Genomic DNA, 19043 nt, shown 5'->3' on the forward strand with positions numbered 1-19043 from the left:
TCTCAGCGCCCTGACAGCGCGGTGTCACCGCAGGGATGGGGCGGCGGACGCGCGGCTCCTCAGTGCCGGGGTCCCGCATCTCCGCTCCGCTTCCCGCGCGGCTCCCGAATGAACGGCGGGGCGGGGCGGGGGGCGGGGCCAGGACGGAGGGGGGCGGGGCCTCAGGGGGCGGGGCGCACGGCGCGGACCCGAGGAGGATTGTCCGCTAACGGCCGCCGTCCGTCCGGCCCCGCCCGCCATATTGCGCCCCGGCACGGGCCGAACGGCGGCCGGAGATGGGTGAGGGCGGGCGCGGGCAGCGGGACGGGGCGGAGCGGGGCGGAGCGGAGCGGCGGGGACCGGGACGGGCGGCCGGGAGGGAGCGGCGGCCGAGCTGAGAGCGAGGAGGGGGCCGAGGCGGGCGGGGCCGAGAGGCGCCGTCAGCCCCGCCCACACGCGCTGAGGGGCGGCTCCGCGCCGGGCCCGGGCCGATCCGCGCTCCTCCGGGCCGATCCGCGCTGCCCGCGGCCCCCTGGCCTCCGCTCTGCACGGCGCGGCTCCCGAGCTCCGCGGCCCTGGAGCCTCCGCGGCCCGCGGTGCTGCTGGCCCTGCGCCCTTGGTGCCCCTCGTTGCCGCGGTGGGCGTGGGGCGGTGGGCGCGGTGCCCCCCGCTGACACCCTCCGAGCTGCAGCCGCACGGCGCGTTTCGTGCAGCCCCGCACCGCCGGCTGCGGCCCCGGCGATGCCCCAAACGCGCTTCGGCTGCTGCTTTTCCCACCTTGCAGAAGGAGAAAACGATTTCCGTGCTTTTGTGGCACCGCTCTCAAGAGCTGCGGGTGTCCCACGCAAACACAGAACTGCACGAAGGTGCCCTCAGTGCACCGAGTTCTTTGGGCGCGTTGTGTACAGCCCTGGAAGCAGCGGGGTAACACTGCAGCAGGGCTGCGCTCCTTGGGATGCGTTCCTGGGTTGGGGTGCAGGGAGCTGCTCCCTGCTGCTCACACTGAGCTTCAGCACCGTGGTGAGAAGGGCTGAGCAGAGCTGCTTCCCTGCGGGTGAGCCTCGCTCATAAACTTTCTCTTTCCAGTTTTAAGGACTGAAGGCGTAACAGTGCAGTGAGCAACCAAGAAGCCGCCCCAAAGAACAGCCCTCCGCAGCCTCTGTTGTTATGGCAGGGGGAAGGCGGGGCCCCAACCGCACCTCCTACTGCCGAAATCCCCTCTGTGAGCCCGGGGCTGCTGGCGGCTCCGGCCACTCCACGAGTTCCTCTGTCACAGGCGTTCGCTCCCGCACCAGGTACGGCCCGACCCGAGGCAGCCGTGAGGTCGCCTGTGCCTCCTGTCTCACACACAGCTCAGCTGCCCTGCAGCTCAGGGATTCGTTAACTCCTGTGTGCAGCAGCATCTGTGCTGCGCTTTCCACTCGGAATAGGTGGGTTCTGATGTGCTCACGTGCTTTGTGAGACCTCGGCAGACTTCCAGGAGTGTTCAAAAGCATGTAGGGGCCACCTGGGGAAAGAGAACAGATCATGGTGCATCCAGCGCCTGTCTGTGGAGTTCTGGTTGTTGTGTCTCCTGTGCCAGGTGAGGTGTTTCTAGGGTAGAGATCAGCTCCTCAGATGTTGTGTAGGCTGCGTTTCAGGTTTTTTTCCAGGTTCTAGCCTGACTGGTTTGTTGCCTTTCTGCTTCTGAGGTAGAGAGGTGGAAAGAGAAGCTCTGTGCCAGCAGAAGTACGTAAGCAGGAGGTACCTTATGAACTTTCTGCTTAGCAAATGTTAGACCCGTTTTAACGTACTCCCTGCTGGTGAGCTTAGGCCAAGGAATGCACATGGATACAGTTATTCAAACAAGTTACTGCAAGGCCACCAAAAGTGGAGCAATCCACCGAGTGCCTGCACCACTGTGAGCGTGCACAAAGGTCCTTATCGCTAAGTAGGTAATGAAGTCCCAAGCCACACCCCAACTAATTAGTCTGTGCAGCCTTATGCTCTTAGAACCTATGAGAGCTGTTCTGTTGTGGTAGGTAGTGCTGCTGCTCTCGCAGAATCAGCCTTTGGTTTTGTGTGGCTGCTCAATGTTGAAGAGGCTTCGTGTCTGTAGTTAGAGAGGATTTGGAGCAGGAGCACCTGCTCTGAGTTATTGGCAGATTCCTCAGTCCTGAGGAGCCGAATCAGTCTTGTCAAGTTGGGATCCAGGACTTTTGGAGACACAGCTGAGGTTCCTGAAGTTGTCCTCACACATTTGTTTTATGCTCTCAGCCTTCTGACTCAAACAAACAGCAGGGCCTGTGCTAACCCTGTGCCAGAAGTCTTTCTGCAGTCACAGTGACACGACCAGGATTTCTTTATGGGGTTTTCAGTAGGAGATTGGCACCTTGTGCTCTGTGGTTCCTTTGAACCCCAACCCACACCCAGATTCCTGTGAGTGCTGTTATGTAGAGGTTGCAAATCAGGAGAGATGCATGTAGTGCATGTTAGTTCCCTTCCCTTTGATTGAAGGAGCTGGTGTCTGGAGCTGTGTGCATGCTCACACAGGAATATGCACCTCTGACAAAACTTGTTTTTCCTCCACAGTTGTGGAATAGAAGTTAAAGAATGAGAAAGGGCTCGCGTTTAATTGCTCTGTATTTCATGTTCAAGCACTCTCAGAAATGTAAACAGCAACTCAAGGTCTGAACACTTGCAGTTAATTCAATGGCTACCGATTGCCCGTTGCACAGCACAGCTGTGGCTTTCCAACCCGACTCTCTACGAAGGCTTTAATGTGGAATGAGCCGATGCTGTAGGCTGGCCTGGCTCCAAATATTGCTTTCCCTGGAGAGATTCCCGCTCTCCCTGCACTGCAGCGATGGTTTGCAAATCCTCGGGGTGCTGACCCCTGTAGTTTGTGGCAGCCATTGACTCAGCTCAGCTTCCTCAGCCAGCGTTGGGCCCAGCTGCTTCTGCAGGAGGGCAGTGCTGGGGGTCCTGCAGTGACTGCTGCCTTCTGTTTCCTCGTAGGAGCGGCTCAGGTACGGGGCTTTCCAGCCCACCTCTGGCAACTCAGGCAGTCGTTCCCCTGCGGCACTGTAAGATCCCAGAGCTGCCCGTGGAGAGGAGCGTGCTGTTTGAGCTCCAGCTCTTCTTCTGTCACCTCGTTGCTCTGTTTGTCCACTACATCAACATCTACAAAACCGTCTGGTGGTACCCGCCGTCCCACCCGCCCTCACACACGTCTTTGGTAAGCTGCTGCCTGCTGCTGGTTGCAGCTCTGTGGGGTTGCGAGGCGTGAATGTTTCTGTGTCTGTGCAAACTGCACGTGGCTCCGCAGCCTGCGAGGTTCTGCTCTCGTGGCTTTCAGCTGGCAAACCTGGGGCGCTGGCTGGCTGCTGGCGTTCTCTTCCTGATCTTGGAAGAGAGAGTGCAAAGAGAAAAGAGGACCTTGGGAGCTTCTCAGCTTAATGTGGATTTCTGCTCCCTGGTGGAAAGTGAAACCATTTTCTTCTTGTTGCTGCAGAATTTCCATCTTATTGACTTCAACGTGCTGACAGTGACAACCATCGTCCTGGCACGCCGCTTGATTGTTGCTATTGTGAAGGAGGTAAAGTCTGATGCACATCTCAGAACCATTCTTTCCTCTTGGGCAGAACGTGAAGCTCTGTGTCCCTTTCCCAAAGAAAGTCAGGCTGCCTCTAAGCCAGAAACGAGGGCATGTTTTCTAATTGGAAGAACAGGAGTGAGCATCTCACATCACTGCTCTCACTGCCCTTCTGTGATCATTTCTGAGTTGCTCTCTCAATGAGGCTGCTCAGCAAGCCCAGCTTCTGCTCGAGTCCTTGCAAAGAACCGGGTTGGGCTCTTGTTCTCTTAATGACTGCAGCTTTCTGCAAGGAGGAGCTGCTGTGGTTTGGCTTCTGCTGACTGCAGAGCTGCGCTGTGCTGAGCGGGATGGTGGCACAGATGAGCACGTTGGTGGGGTCACACAAAGCCTTTCCCTTCACCCTTCCTTCATGCATACGAGACTGACTGCACAGAGTGCTGCCACCTGTGTGCTTCTGGAGGAGCACTGGATGCCTCCCTTCTGCCCTGTTCTTTCTGCTCTCCCTGCAGGCTTCCCAGAGTGGCAAAGTCTCCCTGCCGCGCTCTGTGTTCCTGGTGGTCACTCGCTTTGCTGTTCTCACTGGCACAGGCTGGAGTTTGTGCCGATCGATCATCCACCTCTTCAGAACCTACTCCTTCCTCAATCTCCTGTTCCTGTGTTACCCGTAAGCATCTCTTCTGACGTTTGTGTGTGGATTCTGATGTTGCCTCAGTGCAGTGGGTGTTGCTCAGGTGACACAAAGCTTGGGTGTAGAGAAGCACTTGGTGACATGATAACAGAACTTTTCAGAGCCCTTTTCCCTCCTGTCACATTTCTGCTTGGTTCCAGGCTTATCTTTCCCACTCAGCCATATTTCAGGTTCAATACAAGCATTAATTACAGTTCTTAGGTTGCCCGTGTCACGTGAGAAGGGTTGTCTGGTTTCCTCTTGGCGTTCCAGGAGCCCACTCCTTCAGTTTGCCTTAGTCCTTAGGTGCCTCTGCCAGGTGGAGAGGATCAAGCAGCTTCCCTGCTTTGTGTTAACCAGCAGAAGAAAGCCAGTTGAATTACCCATCAGTTTGTGGAGTTGATCCCTTCCCTCTGGTAGATGCAAGAGGAAAGATTTCGTAAAGATGTGAGGTTTGGTGCTGCTGTGGGTAAGGCTGCCCTGGGTTGTACCGAGGTTGAGCTGTATTGGTGAGCTGTTATCTGGATCCACGTGGGCACTCGTGTGATGGGAGGGGCTGCAGCCCTCGTGCTGGTGGTGGTGTGGTGGTGCTGGCTGCAGCACTCAGGCTTTGCCTGCGGTGCCGGCAGGAACTGAGCGCCCTTCTGCCTGTGCTGCCGCAGGTTTGGCATGTACATCCCCTTCCTCCAGCTGAACTGCGACCTGCGGAAGACAAACCTCTTCTCCCAGGTGGCCAACATCGGCCCCAGGGAGACCGGCGAGGTGAACTTCAGGGGCAGAGACTACCTGACCGTGCTGAAGGAGACCTGGAAGCAGCACACTCGGCAGATGTACGGCGTGGAGGCGATGCCCACTCACGCCTGCTGCCTCTCCCCAGACCTCATCCGAAACGAGGTGGAATACCTGAAAATGGATTTCAACTGGCGGATGAAGGAGGTGCTGGTGAGCTCCATGCTCAGTGCCTACTATGTGGCCTTCGTGCCCGTCTGGTTTGTGAAGGTGAGCTGGGGTGTCACCCCCCCCTCAGTGTGGGTCTGGCTGGGGAGGACGGGGGGATGCTGGGTTGGGGAGGACGTGGGAAGGTCGGAGGGCCGTTCTGTGAGCACGTCACCCATTTTTGGCGATGGGTAGCACGGTTTGTGCTGGAGCTGTGCAGCTATGTGGGTGCCTCTTTCGGAAGCAGCATTCATAGCAGTGTGAGAAGCCCTTGTTTTACCTGCCGGAGCGCTTTGTGTTTTGATGGCTGCGTTGGGTGAGCCTGTCCAAACACAGTCAGTCACACCTCCTTCTCGTCCCCCCACAGAACACTCAGTACTACGACAAACGCTGGTCCTGTGAGCTCTTCCTGCTGGTTTCCATCAGCACATCTGTGATTCTCATGCAGTACCTCCTACCTGCGCGCTACTGCGACCTGCTGCACAAAGCTGCAGCACACCTGGGCTGCTGGCAGAAGGTGGATCCGGCCCTGTGCTCCAATGTGCTGCAGCACCAGTAAGGAGCTCTCCTGGGGCGAGGGCTGGAGCTTTCTCTTTTTTTCCTTTCCTATCTGGAGGCTGGGTAGGGAGCTCAGCATTCCAGCTTTTTCTCTTTCTGCTCAAAAAGAAATAAGAGAAGAACGAGAGCAGGGCTGTTGGCTGGCACACTGCTGGCTGCGCTGCCCACTTCCAAGCGCAGCAGGCAGGTGTGATTTGGGCAAGGTGTTTGCTGCTTCTGCCCACAGGCGGCTGCAGTCGTTCCCTGCCATGGCGAGCCGAGCTCTGCCCTCACAAATGCCCACAGCTCACTGCAGCACAAAGCTCAAATGTCCCCCCAGCTGAAGTGGGAAGGCAGCAGATCCCCCTCAGCCCGTGTCCTTCTCAGTCAGCAGATATTGGAGCCCTCTGCTTGTCTTCTGCAGGTGGACAGAGGAGTGCATGTGGCCGCAGGGAGTGCTGGTGAAACACAGCAAGAATGTGTACAAAGCTGTGGGGCACTACAACGTGGCCGTGCCCTCGGACGTCTCGCACTTCCGCTTTCACGTAAGATCGCGTCTCCTTTTGGGAGCTGAGCTGTGGCACCAGGTGGGATGGCAGCAGCAGTTCTTTGTCCTCAGCCCTGCACTGCTGAGCTCTGAGCAGGAGAGCCGGCTGCGGGTGCTGGGACGCGCGGTGCCCACCGTGCTTCGGTGCTGCCAGGAGGGAGGCTGTGCTGCGTCCCGGCCTCTGTGCAGAGCTGGGCCTGAGCGGGGGCTGCGTGCCTGGGGGGAGTCCTGGCAGGGCGGCGCTCGGGGCTCTGCCTGCCCAAAAAGCAGCCCTGGGAGCTCTGCCGTCGCTCCGTGCCTCACTGCGCCTCTCCTGCAGTTCTTTTTCAGCAAACCGCTGAGAATCCTCAACATCCTGATCCTGCTGGAAGGAGCTGTCATCTTCTACCAGCTTTACTCGCTGATCTCTTCCGAAAAGTGGCACCAGACCATCTCGTTGGCTCTGATCCTCTTCAGCAATTACTACGCCTTCTTCAAGCTGCTGCGTGACCGTCTGGTGCTGGGCAAAGCCTACTCGTACTCTGCCAGCAGGGACTCAGAGCAGAAGTTAAATTAAAACAATTGCACTGATGCTCAACTTATTACAGAACAAACAAAACAAGGAACCCTCAGAGCTTTGTATTTTTGTTACCACTGCTTTTTTTTTTTTTTCTTTGATAACTGATGTAATTAAAAGGAAAAAACATATTTTTTTACTCCCAACAGCTGTCGGCGTGTTTGTTTAATAAAGTCCCATGGGAGGAGCTCCTCCTGCTGCGCTGCGAGGAGCCCTTTATTAACAGCACTTTGTTTTGGGACGTGGAGAAGCTGCTCCTCGCAGAGCTGCAGCTGCCCCGACTGGGGAGGGGGATCAGATGCAGCACATCTCCCAGCTCGGTGCCTTTAGGATGGGCCGCGTGTTGCTCTGCGTTTTCCCGGCAGCCCGGAGGAATTCCTTTAACACCCTGCGGCGGTTGGCCGCGTTATTGAGGCAGTTCTGAGCTGCTGGATTCGGGTTGGACGCGGGGCCGAAGCGCCGCTTTGGGGACGGCCCTGTGATGCCCGCGGCTCTCGGCGGTGTTTCCGCGTCCCGGGGCTCCGGCCGGGAGAAATTCCGGGGCCCTCGGCGCTCCGGGACGGAACCCGAGCCGCCGCACCGCGCCGCAGCCGCCGCCAGGGGGCGCCAGGAGAGCGGAGCTGCGGGGCGGAGGGCGGCACCGGGCGGGCTGCTGCCGGCTGCTGCGGGGCGAAGGGCGGCGTGTGGAGGAGGAGGGAGCGGGGAAAGGAGGGTGCGGGGCTGAGCCCGGCCCGGCTCTCCGTGTCCGCGGCACCGCCCGCAGCCCCCTCCCCACAGCGCGGAAGCGGCCGCGCTCGGCCTTTCCCGAGGATGAGGATTTCCTTCCTCCCATTGAGCGCTGCCCTGGGGTTAGCACGCAGCCGTGGGGCACTCGCCGTGCAGGACGCGTCCACCCCCCCACCCCCCCTCCCTCCCTGCGCACGGCTCTGCCCAGACCCCCTTTTATCCCCCCGCTGGCCGCGACCCCCGGAGCCGCCCTACGGGTGGGGGATGGGGAACGGCCGCCCGCCGCCCTCTGCTCGGCCCGAGCGGAGCCGCATCCTCCAAAACCGCGATTCGGGTTCCCGAGCAGCGCGGGTTCGGCAACGCGACGTCCGCCCGGGGTTACGCTGCGTCCCGACCGCGTTATCCGTGCGGGAGCGGCGGGGTTGGGCGCTTTCCGAGCGCTGTCCCCCCAGCGGGGAACGGCCGAGCGTGGGGAGCGCTTCTCCTTTCCTCTGAATCACGGGGCGCTGCGAGCGGCGGGGTTTTCCCCACGATGTCCCCGGGAGATCCCGGGTGGGAATTCCCCTGAGAGCAGCAGAGGCTCCTCCCGCTACCAGCCCGGGGTGGGGACTTTGTCCCCTCTGTCCCGGTGACCCGGGGCTCCATCTGCCGCCCCCTAATCCCGGGATTAGGCCCAGCTGCCCGGCGCAGGTTTGCTGCAGGTAACGAGGATCCCTCGGGGAGCGGCTGTGGACGTCCAGGCGCGAGCAATTAGGGCTAATCCCGCACCTGTGCCTAACGAGCTCGGGAACCGGGGAGACTGCAGGCATCGGAGAGCTGTCCTGGGCCGGCCCACGGGACTCCAGCGCTGGTTTGGCCTCGAGGACAACAGCCGTTATGGGGTCACGGAGCTGCCCCTCCGACAGAGCAGGATGTGGCACACATGCGGTGCAATGACGGAGCGTTGGCTGCCTGCTGGAATCCCCCCTCAGCACGGCCATGTTCCCACAGAGCCCAACCACCCTGGGGGAATCACTGCTGTCCCAGTCCCATCCCCAGGCCCCATTTGGCCCCTTCTGGCTCAGGGTTCCCTGGCAGCAGCTACAGGAGTGGCTCTAACGCAGAGATGACATCAGTGCCCAGCAGTGCTGCAGCAGGGCCATGATGTGCAGAGCCGAGGTGTGGGGGCTGCGGGGGTCCTGGGCACCCAGTGCCAGCAGCGCTGAGCTGGGCTGCACTGGGCAGCTGAGCTGTGCCATCCACCGCTGCCCTCACAGCTGACCTTGCCCAGGGCTCACCTGGCCAAAAGCAGGGCAGGACACGGCCCACGAGGTGCCGTCCTGAGCCAGCGGGACCTGCCTTAATTGGCAGCCCTGAATTAGCATGTGGTCCCCGTTAGCAATTATACACACACGCACATACGCCCTCATTTTCAGATCTGAACAAGTTCACGCTGTGGAGCGGTGAGCATGGGGAAGAGCGGGGATGGATGCTGTGCACCCCGAGCCCCAAGCAGGGGCTGGCGATGGGTGAGCAGGGAGCTCAGCAGCAGGATGGGCACAGCCAGGCTGCGAGGGAGCACAGCCACCACCCCAACAATGAGTGGTGGGATGGGGCTGGGCAGGGCTCAGGGCTGCCCTGGGAGCAGATGGTGATTTGCAGCTCTGCAGGGCCAGATGGGCCACAGGGAGAGCAGCGACGCGCCCCCCCGCCCCGTTACACTGCCATTTTACCCAACCACCTATAAATATTTAACAGCTCCATCCTCTGCGCTGCTGCTGAGCTCACAGCCAGGTGCGTGGCAGCTCCTTCTCCCCCCAGATTCCACCCCACTCCTGGGCACGTTTTGTTTGTCCTTCTCTGTCCCAGCAGCCACGTTCCCCATTGCTGGCTGTCCCCAATCCTCTGTCTGGAGCCCTGGCTGTGGACGCGTAACACCTGTGCCACCATCAGCCCCACGGTGGTGTCCCCAAGTCCCTCCATGGATGGATAGGTGGGTTGAGGGATGAGTGGGCAGATAGATGGAGGAAACAGGGGAGACAGGGATGGAGAGGTGGTTGGATGGATGGATGGGTGGTCGGTCCCCACCCGGAGCACGGCTCGTCCACCACAGGAGCTCACAGCTCAGCTGGGCAGCGCCGGGTCCCCAAGTTTCACCAGCAGCATTCACTGCTTCCTTCCAGATCAGCGATAAAGACATCGACCGCAGCGCGGCTCCCCCAGGCGTGCGCCCGGACAGCGGCAGCTCCTGATTGCAATCACTTTGGGGGATCTCCTGCTGACCCAGTTGTTAATCCACCGAGCAGGGACTGATGCTGGTGGGAGGGGAGCAGTAAGCGGGGTGGGGGGCATCAGCACAGCCCCATCCACCTCCCCAATCCCAACAGCCCCACATGCTGCACAGCACTGGGGTGGCACCGCTGCCCCGCAGGGCCGTTCCCACAAACCAGCGCTATGATTCAGCTGCCGGGAAGCGCAGTGTGGGGCTGGGCTGAGGGGGCCGTGGCACCGCGTAGCAGCGCAGGATGGGACCTGCCGGGGCCCCGCTTCCTGGGCAGCCAAAACCCCGAGCAAGGAGGGAAGCGCGGAACTTCCTTTTCCTTCCCTGCAGAGCCGCGTGGCTGTCAGTGCACGGCTCTGCTGGGGCGCTGCCCGCAGCCCCATCCCAGGGCGCAGCTCTGTATCACACTGTGCTGACGCAGGCTTTGCTCACCGGGGCCGCCCATCGCGGTGCAGGTGACGCTGGCGGTGTCGCCTCCCATCACGGGCTCAGCCCTCCCCAGGGGTCGCAGCGCTGAGCTCCCAGGAGGGGGTGCAATGGTCCATCAGCCCACAGCCTGTAACCCGGCCACCCTTATGCCGATACAAGGCCCAACCCCACCTGTGCACCCACCCCCAGCTGACAGCACCAGGCTGCCTCCAGATAGGAATAAAGGGATTTGGGCTCCTTACTGCCGTCCCAGAGAGGGCTGCAGGATGGGGCTGCGGTGCTCCAAGGGGATGGGGAGGGGTGCTCAATGCAGGGCAGAGCACAGCTGTGCAGCTTCCACTCACCCCCGAGGCAGTGAAGGCTCGGCTGCTCCGACACTACAGCAATGCAGGCTCTAATGAGCTGGGATGGTTAATTAGTCAGTGTCAATTTATGTTAATTAGCTGAAGGAGTTGAGAGACTGATTCCTCTGCCACCTGGCTGGCACCGGAGCACCGGGCTGCTGCAAAACAAAACCAGGAATCGGGCTAAGGAAAAGGCTGCAGTGCTGCCCCGGGGCTCTGTGTGCCCAGCGCTGGGGAGAGGCCATGCTGGAAGTGCAGACATCCTTTTCTCACCCACCTGTGCACCCGCACACAAATGCACTCATGCAGCCAAGCACAAGATGCAGCCGTGCCCCTGTGCACACACAGCTGCAGGAAGCTGAGCTCACAGCATTGCTGTGAGCCCCGGGAAGGGGGGGGGGGGGGGGGAATGACGTGGGAGGGGTGAGCAGGACAGGGGCACGGCGTGGGGCAGCCATGCTGGAGTGCAGCCATGAGGTTTCCTGCGGATGATTCACGCTCTTCCTCCACTTTACTGCCCTACAACCGTGGCTGCACCACACAGGAAGCCACAGGGATTTCCAAAAGGACTCAGAAGTGTTCTGGCCTCGCTGCTGCTTCCTCTCCCCATCCTGCACCCAAAGAGATCCTTCTGGCCCTCCCGGCGCCGCAGGATCTGGCTGCAGCCCCCCTCCCACCACCACTCTGCCCCTCGGCTGCGTTCCCATGGCCCCCACCCACAGCTGCAGCCCAACACAGAGCTGTGAGCACCGCCCCGTGCTGCTGCCCTTCGCCCCGCAGCCACATCAGGCACAGCCGGGGCTTTGGCTCCTCATCCTGCTCAGCTTTCGGCCCTTTCCAAACCCCTCCAACACAGGGGAGCTGCACACGCTGGCAGGCACAGCTCTGTGGGGCACCGTTGCTGCTGTCTGGGTGCTCCGGGGGGGCAGTGCCTGCAGATTTGTCTCATTTTACAAGAAAATGCAGTGACACCACAGGTGGGAGCAGCCCCAGCCCTGCAGCGTCCCCACCGTGCTGCTCTGCTGCAGGGCTGCACCTACAATAGGAGCAGAGCCGGACGCAGCGCAGTGCTGTGTAGGTGCTGCCCAGCACTGCACACCTTTAATGCACCACATCAGCTGTGCAAATGCACCAGATTTAAATCAGCCAAACGAAGCAGGAATCCGCTGACCTCACAGCACCTGCAGCGGTGGGACCACAGGCAAACCCCAAGCTGTCCCCCACCCCACAGCCCCCAGCTCCCACACGCTGGGGCTCGCAGCCATCTGGCCGTGCTGTATTAATGCAGAGGAGAAGAAATGAGGTCAGGGCTGCAGCGGTGGCTGGGCTCATTGCTCTGCTGTGGGATCCGGCACGGCTCTGCTCCAAGCACCGCTGCTGGGGATGGCAGTGCGGGATTTGGGTTATCGCAGCTGAGCCATCCCAGCACTGCAGCCATCCTGCCGGGCCCTCTGCAGAGCAGGGCTGCTCAGGGTGCCCGGCAGCAGCGAAGGGAGGGTGAGCAGACGCCCCACAGGCACCCGAATCCAGAGTGGGGCCAGGCGGTGCTCAGCCCTCCCCGGTGCGCACAGTGAGCGCTGCAATGCTGCGACGCCCCAGTGCACGTGAGCGTGTGCGCGTGTCCCTGGAGGCAGCGGGCTGCATTTCATGCATTTTTCAGGAGAAGAGGTTAGTGGGTCACTCCAGCACTGGAGGCTTTTCTCTCTCCAGCTGAGCTGCTCCGCTGCCAAAGCCGTGGGAGCGGCGGAGCTGCGCGGGGTGTGGAGCAGCGCGAGGGGCCAAACCGTGCAGCGTCACCGCAGCTCCCGGAGCTCAGCGTCCCCTCCGACCCCCAGCAGCTCCGGGAATTGGTTGCAGCTGAAATCGGAGGGATGCAGGCAGACCCACCCCACCCCCACCGCGCTGCGCGCCCTGATGGCGCTGCCCGTGTGCAGCACTGAGCTGCGGGATCGCGGTGTGCGGGGCTGCGGGTGCGGCTGCAGGAGGGCTGCGTGGTTAAAGGTTAACGTAGGGACAAAGGCGGGATGGGACGGCTGCGAGACTGCAAACAGCCGGGGCCGATAAAGGGGGGAATGGGGCCGCTCCCCACCGCGCCGCCGCTGCGCACTGTGCCGCGGGACGGACACGCGGGGTTTGCAGCGGGACGGGCGCCGGCAGCCCCGCCAGGATGGGCTGAACCCGATCGCGGGACGAAGCCGCGCCACGCTGTACAGTGGCGACGGCTCTGTGTCCCCTGCTCCTGTCCCAGCGATGCAACCCAGCGGGACGCCCGCCCCGCAGCAGCAGAGCCGTCACAGCGCCACAACCCCGTCCCCGTTCTCCTCCCCCCCGTCCCCGCTCAGCCCTCCGCCCCCATCCCCGTTGGGATGCCGCCGCCGCCGAGCAGCGGTTGCCATGGTTACGGCCATGCAAGTCTGGGCGAAATGCATCTGCGGTGCAGCGCGGGTGGGGGCGGGGAGGACCCTGCAGCCCCCGGCACCGCCGCGGCCCCCACCCGACACCCGACCCCGGCCCGCGGCCGCCGGCCCCATCCCGGCGTCTTTGTTCGGAGCCGTGGCGGAGGGCGGGGGGCGCGGGGGGCGCAGGCCGACTGAGCGCCCCGATGGGCTCCGAGCCCCCGCTGCCCCCCCCCTCGCCTCACACCGGGGTCTCCGGATGCCGCGGGCCCACGGGCAGAGCCCGATCCGCGGCCCCGGGAGCTCTATCGGTTCTGCTCTGTGGCGGAGGGGAATTCTGCTCCTGGCAATGAAGCAATCCAGGCGGGGACAGCAGGGGATCGGGGAAGGAGGGGATTTCTGATGGAAAGTTGCGGACGATCCCAGCTGCCCGTGTGTTTTCCCACCGCGCTCCTCCCGCAGCTGCCCAGAGGATCGAGCTCCCGTCCCCCCCAGTGCTGCTGTGCTGGGAATTGCACCCGGGGCTGCACCAAGAAATGCACCGACAGCCGCATCACAGCGCTGCAGCTGCCCGTCCCTCGCTGCGAGAAGCCCCGCAGCCCCACATCTTACAGCCCCGCAGCCCCGCAGCCCTTCCCCCACGCCTCCCCGGCCTCTCTCTGCCCGGCCGTCAGATGTTGCTGAAAGGGAACAATGCGACGTATTGTCTGTCCCTGCTCGCAGGCATCAAAACCCAGCAGCGCAACAAAAAGACACATTGACTGCCCGGGAGAAAGGGGCCCATACATCGCCAGCGCTGGGGGCAGGGACTGCAGCATCCCAGCGCTGCTTTCCTGTCCCCGGCCCGGTCACCGCCGTCCATCCCCGGGGGTGCAGCAGCCATCTGCCGGGACCGAGGGTCGGCCTTGGGGTCTGCACTGGTGGTGGCAGGATGGGAAAGCGGGCTGCGTTTGTACGGGATGCACAGGACCTGTGCTGCCGTGCCTGTGCTCAGTCCATGCCAGTTGCATGCAGGACCCCATAGGGATCCATAGGGATGGTGGCACTGTGGGCATCACCACCCCACTCCAGGATCCCTTTGGGCACGGGTGGGGAGAGATGGGGAGCCGAGCCCAGCCGGGAGCTGCACCACAACCCCACTCTGGTCCCCGTGGCGGGGTTGGACCCAGCACCACCTCCAGCTTCCTCACCGCACTGCTGGCTGCGGGCACCTCCGGAGGAAACGGGATGGGAAAAGCTGCGCTTGGACAGAGAGATGCTTTTGTTTCCATTATAAACTTCCCTTCCAGTGAGGATGGAGCTCCGAAGCGCACTCTCAGCCCTGCTCTCAGCCACCTCCATCGGGACTCAGCCTTCCCCCTCCACACAACGCTGGTGGCACCCTGCGCTCATCACATGGCCAAATGGGCACCCGTGGCTCAGGGTCGGTGAGCCCTTAATCTGCCCCCAATGGTTGGGACGTGAGAGGGGTGGCTGTGGGGATGGGCGCTGTGATGGGCACAGCTGTGCTGCCCGTCCAGAGCTGCGATCCCAGGAAATGGGGAGTGGGAAATGGGAAATGGGAAATGGGGTACGGCAGGACGGGGGGATGCGAGGAGGATGTCAGCAAAGTGAAAAGCAGCCCCAGAAATAGAAGACGCAGTTACACAAGGCACTGGTTGCCATGGGATCTTCACAACCAAAAATGACGGGCCTCTGGCAAATACAAGAACGGGCCCTTTTATGTGTTTCTATGGGAAGTCAGCACCTCGCTGCAGCCTCCAGGGCTGGAGCATTTCCCAGGGCAGGACAGATTCGGAACCGGCTCTGGGAGAGCAGCAGGGACCCGTCCCCACAGCACAGAACAAGGGGATGCGGTCACCCAGGGTGGGACGACAGTAATGGAAGCCCTGAGCAGACCCCCGCTGGGGCCCAGGACCCCTATTCCCTGCAGGCAGCAGGCGGGGGCTCAGCAGCGGGTCACAGGTTTGGAGGTGGCAGATGTCTGCTCATAGGAGGCACAGAAAAGCCCTCATCACCACCTCCCCCTCCTGTCCACGCTGATCCCTTCCCCTTGAAGTCCCCTGATCCACACCAGGCAGCTTTTTCTCCTGTATCTGGATACAGCCCTGTGGGCCAGGCAGTGAGAGCTGGGGAGCACGCAGACGTGGTGACACGCAGTGACACGAGGTGACACACGGTGCAGCAGCCCACAGCCCCCCCCATGAACTCATTGCAGCCATGGGATGCACAGCACTGACAGCAGCCATCCCCGTCCCTCTGCGCTCTCCCTGCTGGAATTCTCCCCCCAGAAGAGCTCTAATTAGCTAATTCCTTCACTATTTATAAATCAATATGGAAATCCCTCTGCTTGATTCCCAGCACCATTGGCTGCCCCTGTTGGAGGGGCCCCACTAAGCGCCGCAGGGTGAGCGAGTGCTCCCTGATCCATCGGTCCGTGACAGTTGGTGTTGGGGTGAGCGGGGTGGGGGCACTCTGTGGGGTGGGGATGCCCCCTCCTGCGGCTGTCAGTGCTTAGCACCTAAATTAATAACCAGCAAGAGGTTTAAGTAGGTCTGGAAAGTGGAAAATAACATCAGCGAAGATCTCTCCTTCCCGAGGCCCTCTGGGCAGGAGCAGACAGATTTGGCTGCCTGTCCATCTGCTGGGGAGCAAACTGCCCCGTAATCTGCAAATCCTCACTGCTTCTCGATGCCCAGGAGGTGGAACGGGGCTCTCGGGCTCAGTTTGTGCCACAGCTTTGCAGGAGAAAGAGGATTTCAAGGAGAGATGGGGCTGAGAGCAACGTGTGCTGCTGAGATGAAAGCCACCAGGAAAGCACAGGTGGGATTTTCTGCCTTTCTTCTGGTGCTGAAGGGGGGCTGCGCTGCGACCTGCGGTCACACTGAGCATCACCTCCCACCCCTTCAGCTCCGCGCTCCGATGGCAGGGCAGCGGCGCTGAGAAGAGTTTCCTCCCCTCCACCAAAACACAGCAGAGATGGTCAGCAGCCCCAACCCTGGGACCCCATCCTGGTCACCCACAGAACGGCCTCACAGCTCCTCCAACCCTCCATGGTGGGAGCAGACAGGTCAGGACCGGGGTTCTCCATTTGGGGGCTGTGCTCCCTGATGGGCACTGAGCTGGAGCTGGAGAACAAATGCCACAAGGCTCAATGTGTTCAGGCTCTGATTCAATGGGCTCAGCCCAAAGCGAGCAGCCTCCCTGGGCTCAAAACCCAAGAATTGGAATGCTGCATGGCTCCAGCAGCAGCAGCTGCCCGGTGACTGGCTGAAGGCTTCATCAACTGGCACCCAAAAGTCAATCAGGAAGATGCTGCCTGTTTTAATGAACAGAGAAAATTTGCACAGAGATGATGTGCGCCGGGGGGAGGAGGGAGGCTGGAGACAAAACATGACCTTGTTGGTGGAAGCAACAGCGGCACATTGTTTTCTTTTCCACCCCCTGGAGATGGTGGCCTTGATGCTGCGGGGTGCAGCTGGGGTTGGGGGCTGGAACCGGGTGCTGGGTGCTGTGGTTGGGGGCTGGGGTTTCAGGACTGGGATTGGGTGCTGGGGTTGGGACTGGGAGCTGGGGTTGGGTGCTGGGTCTGTTTCTTGCATCTTAGTGCCAGGGGCTCTCCCAGTCTCTGGGGGCTCTGGTGCAGCTTTGGTTCACCACACAGCTGTGGCCCCACCATCACACTTTGGGGACCCCCTGTCAGAACCACAGTGCCTGCATGCCAAGTGAGCTGAGCACCCCGGGGTGCCCTGCCCAAAGCACTGCAGGGCCCCAGTCTGTGCCAGCCCAGTTCTGCTCTGGTGCTTTGATTGTGGCCATGGTGCACTGCAGGGGACTGACCTGGTGGACATCACTTTCGTCACTCTTCTCCTAAACTGCCCATTTCCGGGAAACGAGAAAAGAAAGCAAAAAATAAAACCACCGGGTCGTATGGGGGGAGCTGGGGTGTAACTTCTGGTACCGTCCCAGAGGGAACTTCCGGAGGGGCAGATGGGGCCGGGGGGGGGGAGCGGCGCCCCGGGACGGTGGGGACACGACAAGAAGGTGATGGGGCCGTCCTGGGGGGCGACGGAGCTGTGACAAGAGGGGACCCTCCAAGAGTCATCCCCGCTCCCCTTCCCCACCCCCCCTTCCTCCCCCCCCCGTCGGGGGCTGCTGGCTGCCGTCAAGCACCTCCGACCCCACCGGGGCGGTGGCTCAGCCGTGTCCCCCGCCCCCGGGGCGGTCTCGGCGCAGCGTCCCGCCCTCTCCCCGCTCTTTATTACGGCGGCGGCGGGGGGCTCTGCCCACTGCCTCTCGGCGCCGCTCGCACCGCCGCGGCGGGGGGTGGGGGGGTCCGCGCCGCACCATGGGCAGCCAGGGCTCGAAGGCGGCCAAGGCGGAGGGCAGCGACCCGCCGGGGGGGCACGCAGCCGTCACCGAGCCCTCCAAAGCCAACGGGCAGGTAGGGAGCGGCGGGGGCCCCGTGGGGGCGGGCGGACAAAGGCGGCAGCGGTGGGGAGGAGGGAGGGAGGAAAGAAGGAAGAAAGGAAGGATGGAGAGGAGGGGAGGGGGAGGCTGTGAGCTCGGGGGGCACCGAGCGATGCGGCGCCGCCCGCTGCCCCCGAGCCGCGCCCCGGTACCGCGCGGGGCTCCGTCCGCGGCCGCGCCCCGGGGGTGGGAATGAGCGGGGACGGAGCGCGGGCGCCGCCCGGTGGCAGCGCGGGGACCCCCTCCCGGTGGGACCCCATTTCCCCCCGCGCATCGGTTCGGCGGCCCCGCGGCTGAGGGATGCGGGCTGGGGGTCCCGGCCGTGCCTAACGCCGCGCTGCTCCCGCAGGAGAACGGCCACGTGCGGCTCAACGGGGACATGACGCCCAAAGCGGGGGGTGACCCGACGCCCCTCAACGGCGCCGGCTCCGCCGAACCCCCCCGGGAGGACGGCACGGGCGGAGCGGGCGGTGAGGACACCATCGAGCCGGCACCGCCCGCGGACGGCGGGGAGGCGAAGCCCGAAGGCGCCGCGGCCCCCAAAGACACCCCCAAGAAGAAGAAGAAGTTCTCCTTCAAGAAATCCTTCAAGCTGAGCGGGATCTCCTTTCGGAAGAACAAGAAAGACGACGGGGACTCCGCCGCGTCCTCACCCACGGAGGAGCAGAGCAAAGCGGAGCCCAAAGCCGAGGAGGACCCCGCGGGCGGAGCCGCCCCCCAGGAGGAGCGGAGCGGCGAGGGGCAGAGCGGGGCCGAGCCCAAGGGGCCCGACGGAGGCCACGGCGCGGAGGAGGAGAAGCCGCCCGCGGAGAACCGGGGGGACGCGGCCGCCGCCCAGCAGCCCCCCGAGCCCACGGCGGCTGAGCCCGCGGCGGCGGCGGAGCAGAAGGAGGAGTAGAGCGCCGCGCTCCCCTAAGACTTCTTGTCCCTTCGGCCCTGCGACCCCGCGCACGGACTCTGCCGTTCCCGCACCGCCCAGCCGACGCTCAACTGACAGCTCCCCCCGCCAGGCCCTTCTCCCCCCCCCGGCGCCGCTCGGAGCTGCCGAGCCCCGACAGCTGCAGCCCGCATCCACCGCCCGTGGCCAGAACTGGAATTTACAGTCTGTAGGAGCCCGGAGCCCCACACCGCGGACTGCTCGGATCCTTTCTCTCCGTTTACATCCCCGGTTCTGCCTTCATTTAAAGTATTTCTCGCTTTTTATAGAAACCGAATGGTTTAAGAGCTAATCTGCTTAGGTTGGTTGTTGGTTGGGTTGGTTTTGTTTTTGTTGTTTTTTTTTATGAAGTCTTTACTTTTGGCTTAAAATCCGTAACGCTTTGTAAGTCCGCTGTGTTTAATTCTGCTTCCAGGGGGGAACTGCTGGGGCCGGGTGGAGGGAGGGCGCTGCCCGCTGTATAATGTGAAGCGATGCTGTTTCCTCTGTAAATAATTTTTTTAATGGCCAAAACACACGATTTGCGATTTTCTAACTTCTGAAGGAAGAAAAAAAAAAAAAAAAAAAAAAGCTGTATGGGTTCTATTGTAACATTTGAAAGGAATAAATGGTGATCCCTTCACGGGGGAGCTCGAGTCCTTCTTGTCCCACACGGGGAGGGCAGCAGTTGCTTATGGAGCTC

The 19043-nt window shown here is 62.0% G+C and overlaps 2 protein-coding genes across 2 annotated transcripts; both read left to right on the forward strand.

Annotated features, from left to right (window-relative positions):
- Positions 1-191: 191 nt before the first annotated feature.
- TMEM39B (transmembrane protein 39B) lies at positions 192-7004 on the forward strand. The gene is made up of 9 exons (XM_048969265.1): positions 192-279; positions 1066-1274; positions 2977-3196; positions 3473-3556; positions 4066-4220; positions 4886-5222; positions 5527-5714; positions 6121-6241; positions 6563-7004. The coding sequence occupies exons 2-9, from the start codon at positions 1147-1149 to the stop codon at positions 6797-6799; spliced, it is 1470 nt and encodes a 489-aa protein (XP_048825222.1). The 5' UTR covers positions 192-279; positions 1066-1146; the 3' UTR covers positions 6800-7004.
- Positions 7005-17235: 10231 nt separating this feature from the next.
- Positions 17236-18983, forward strand: MARCKSL1 (MARCKS like 1). Its single transcript, XM_048925528.1, has 2 exons — positions 17236-17398; positions 17774-18983. The coding sequence occupies exons 1-2, from the start codon at positions 17303-17305 to the stop codon at positions 18320-18322; spliced, it is 645 nt and encodes a 214-aa protein (XP_048781485.1). The 5' UTR covers positions 17236-17302; the 3' UTR covers positions 18323-18983.
- Positions 18984-19043: the final 60 nt, after the last annotated feature.

The sequence above is a fragment of the Lagopus muta genome, chromosome 23 (assembly GCF_023343835.1).
Source record: "Lagopus muta isolate bLagMut1 chromosome 23, bLagMut1 primary, whole genome shotgun sequence".
NCBI lineage: Eukaryota > Metazoa > Chordata > Aves > Galliformes > Phasianidae > Lagopus > Lagopus muta.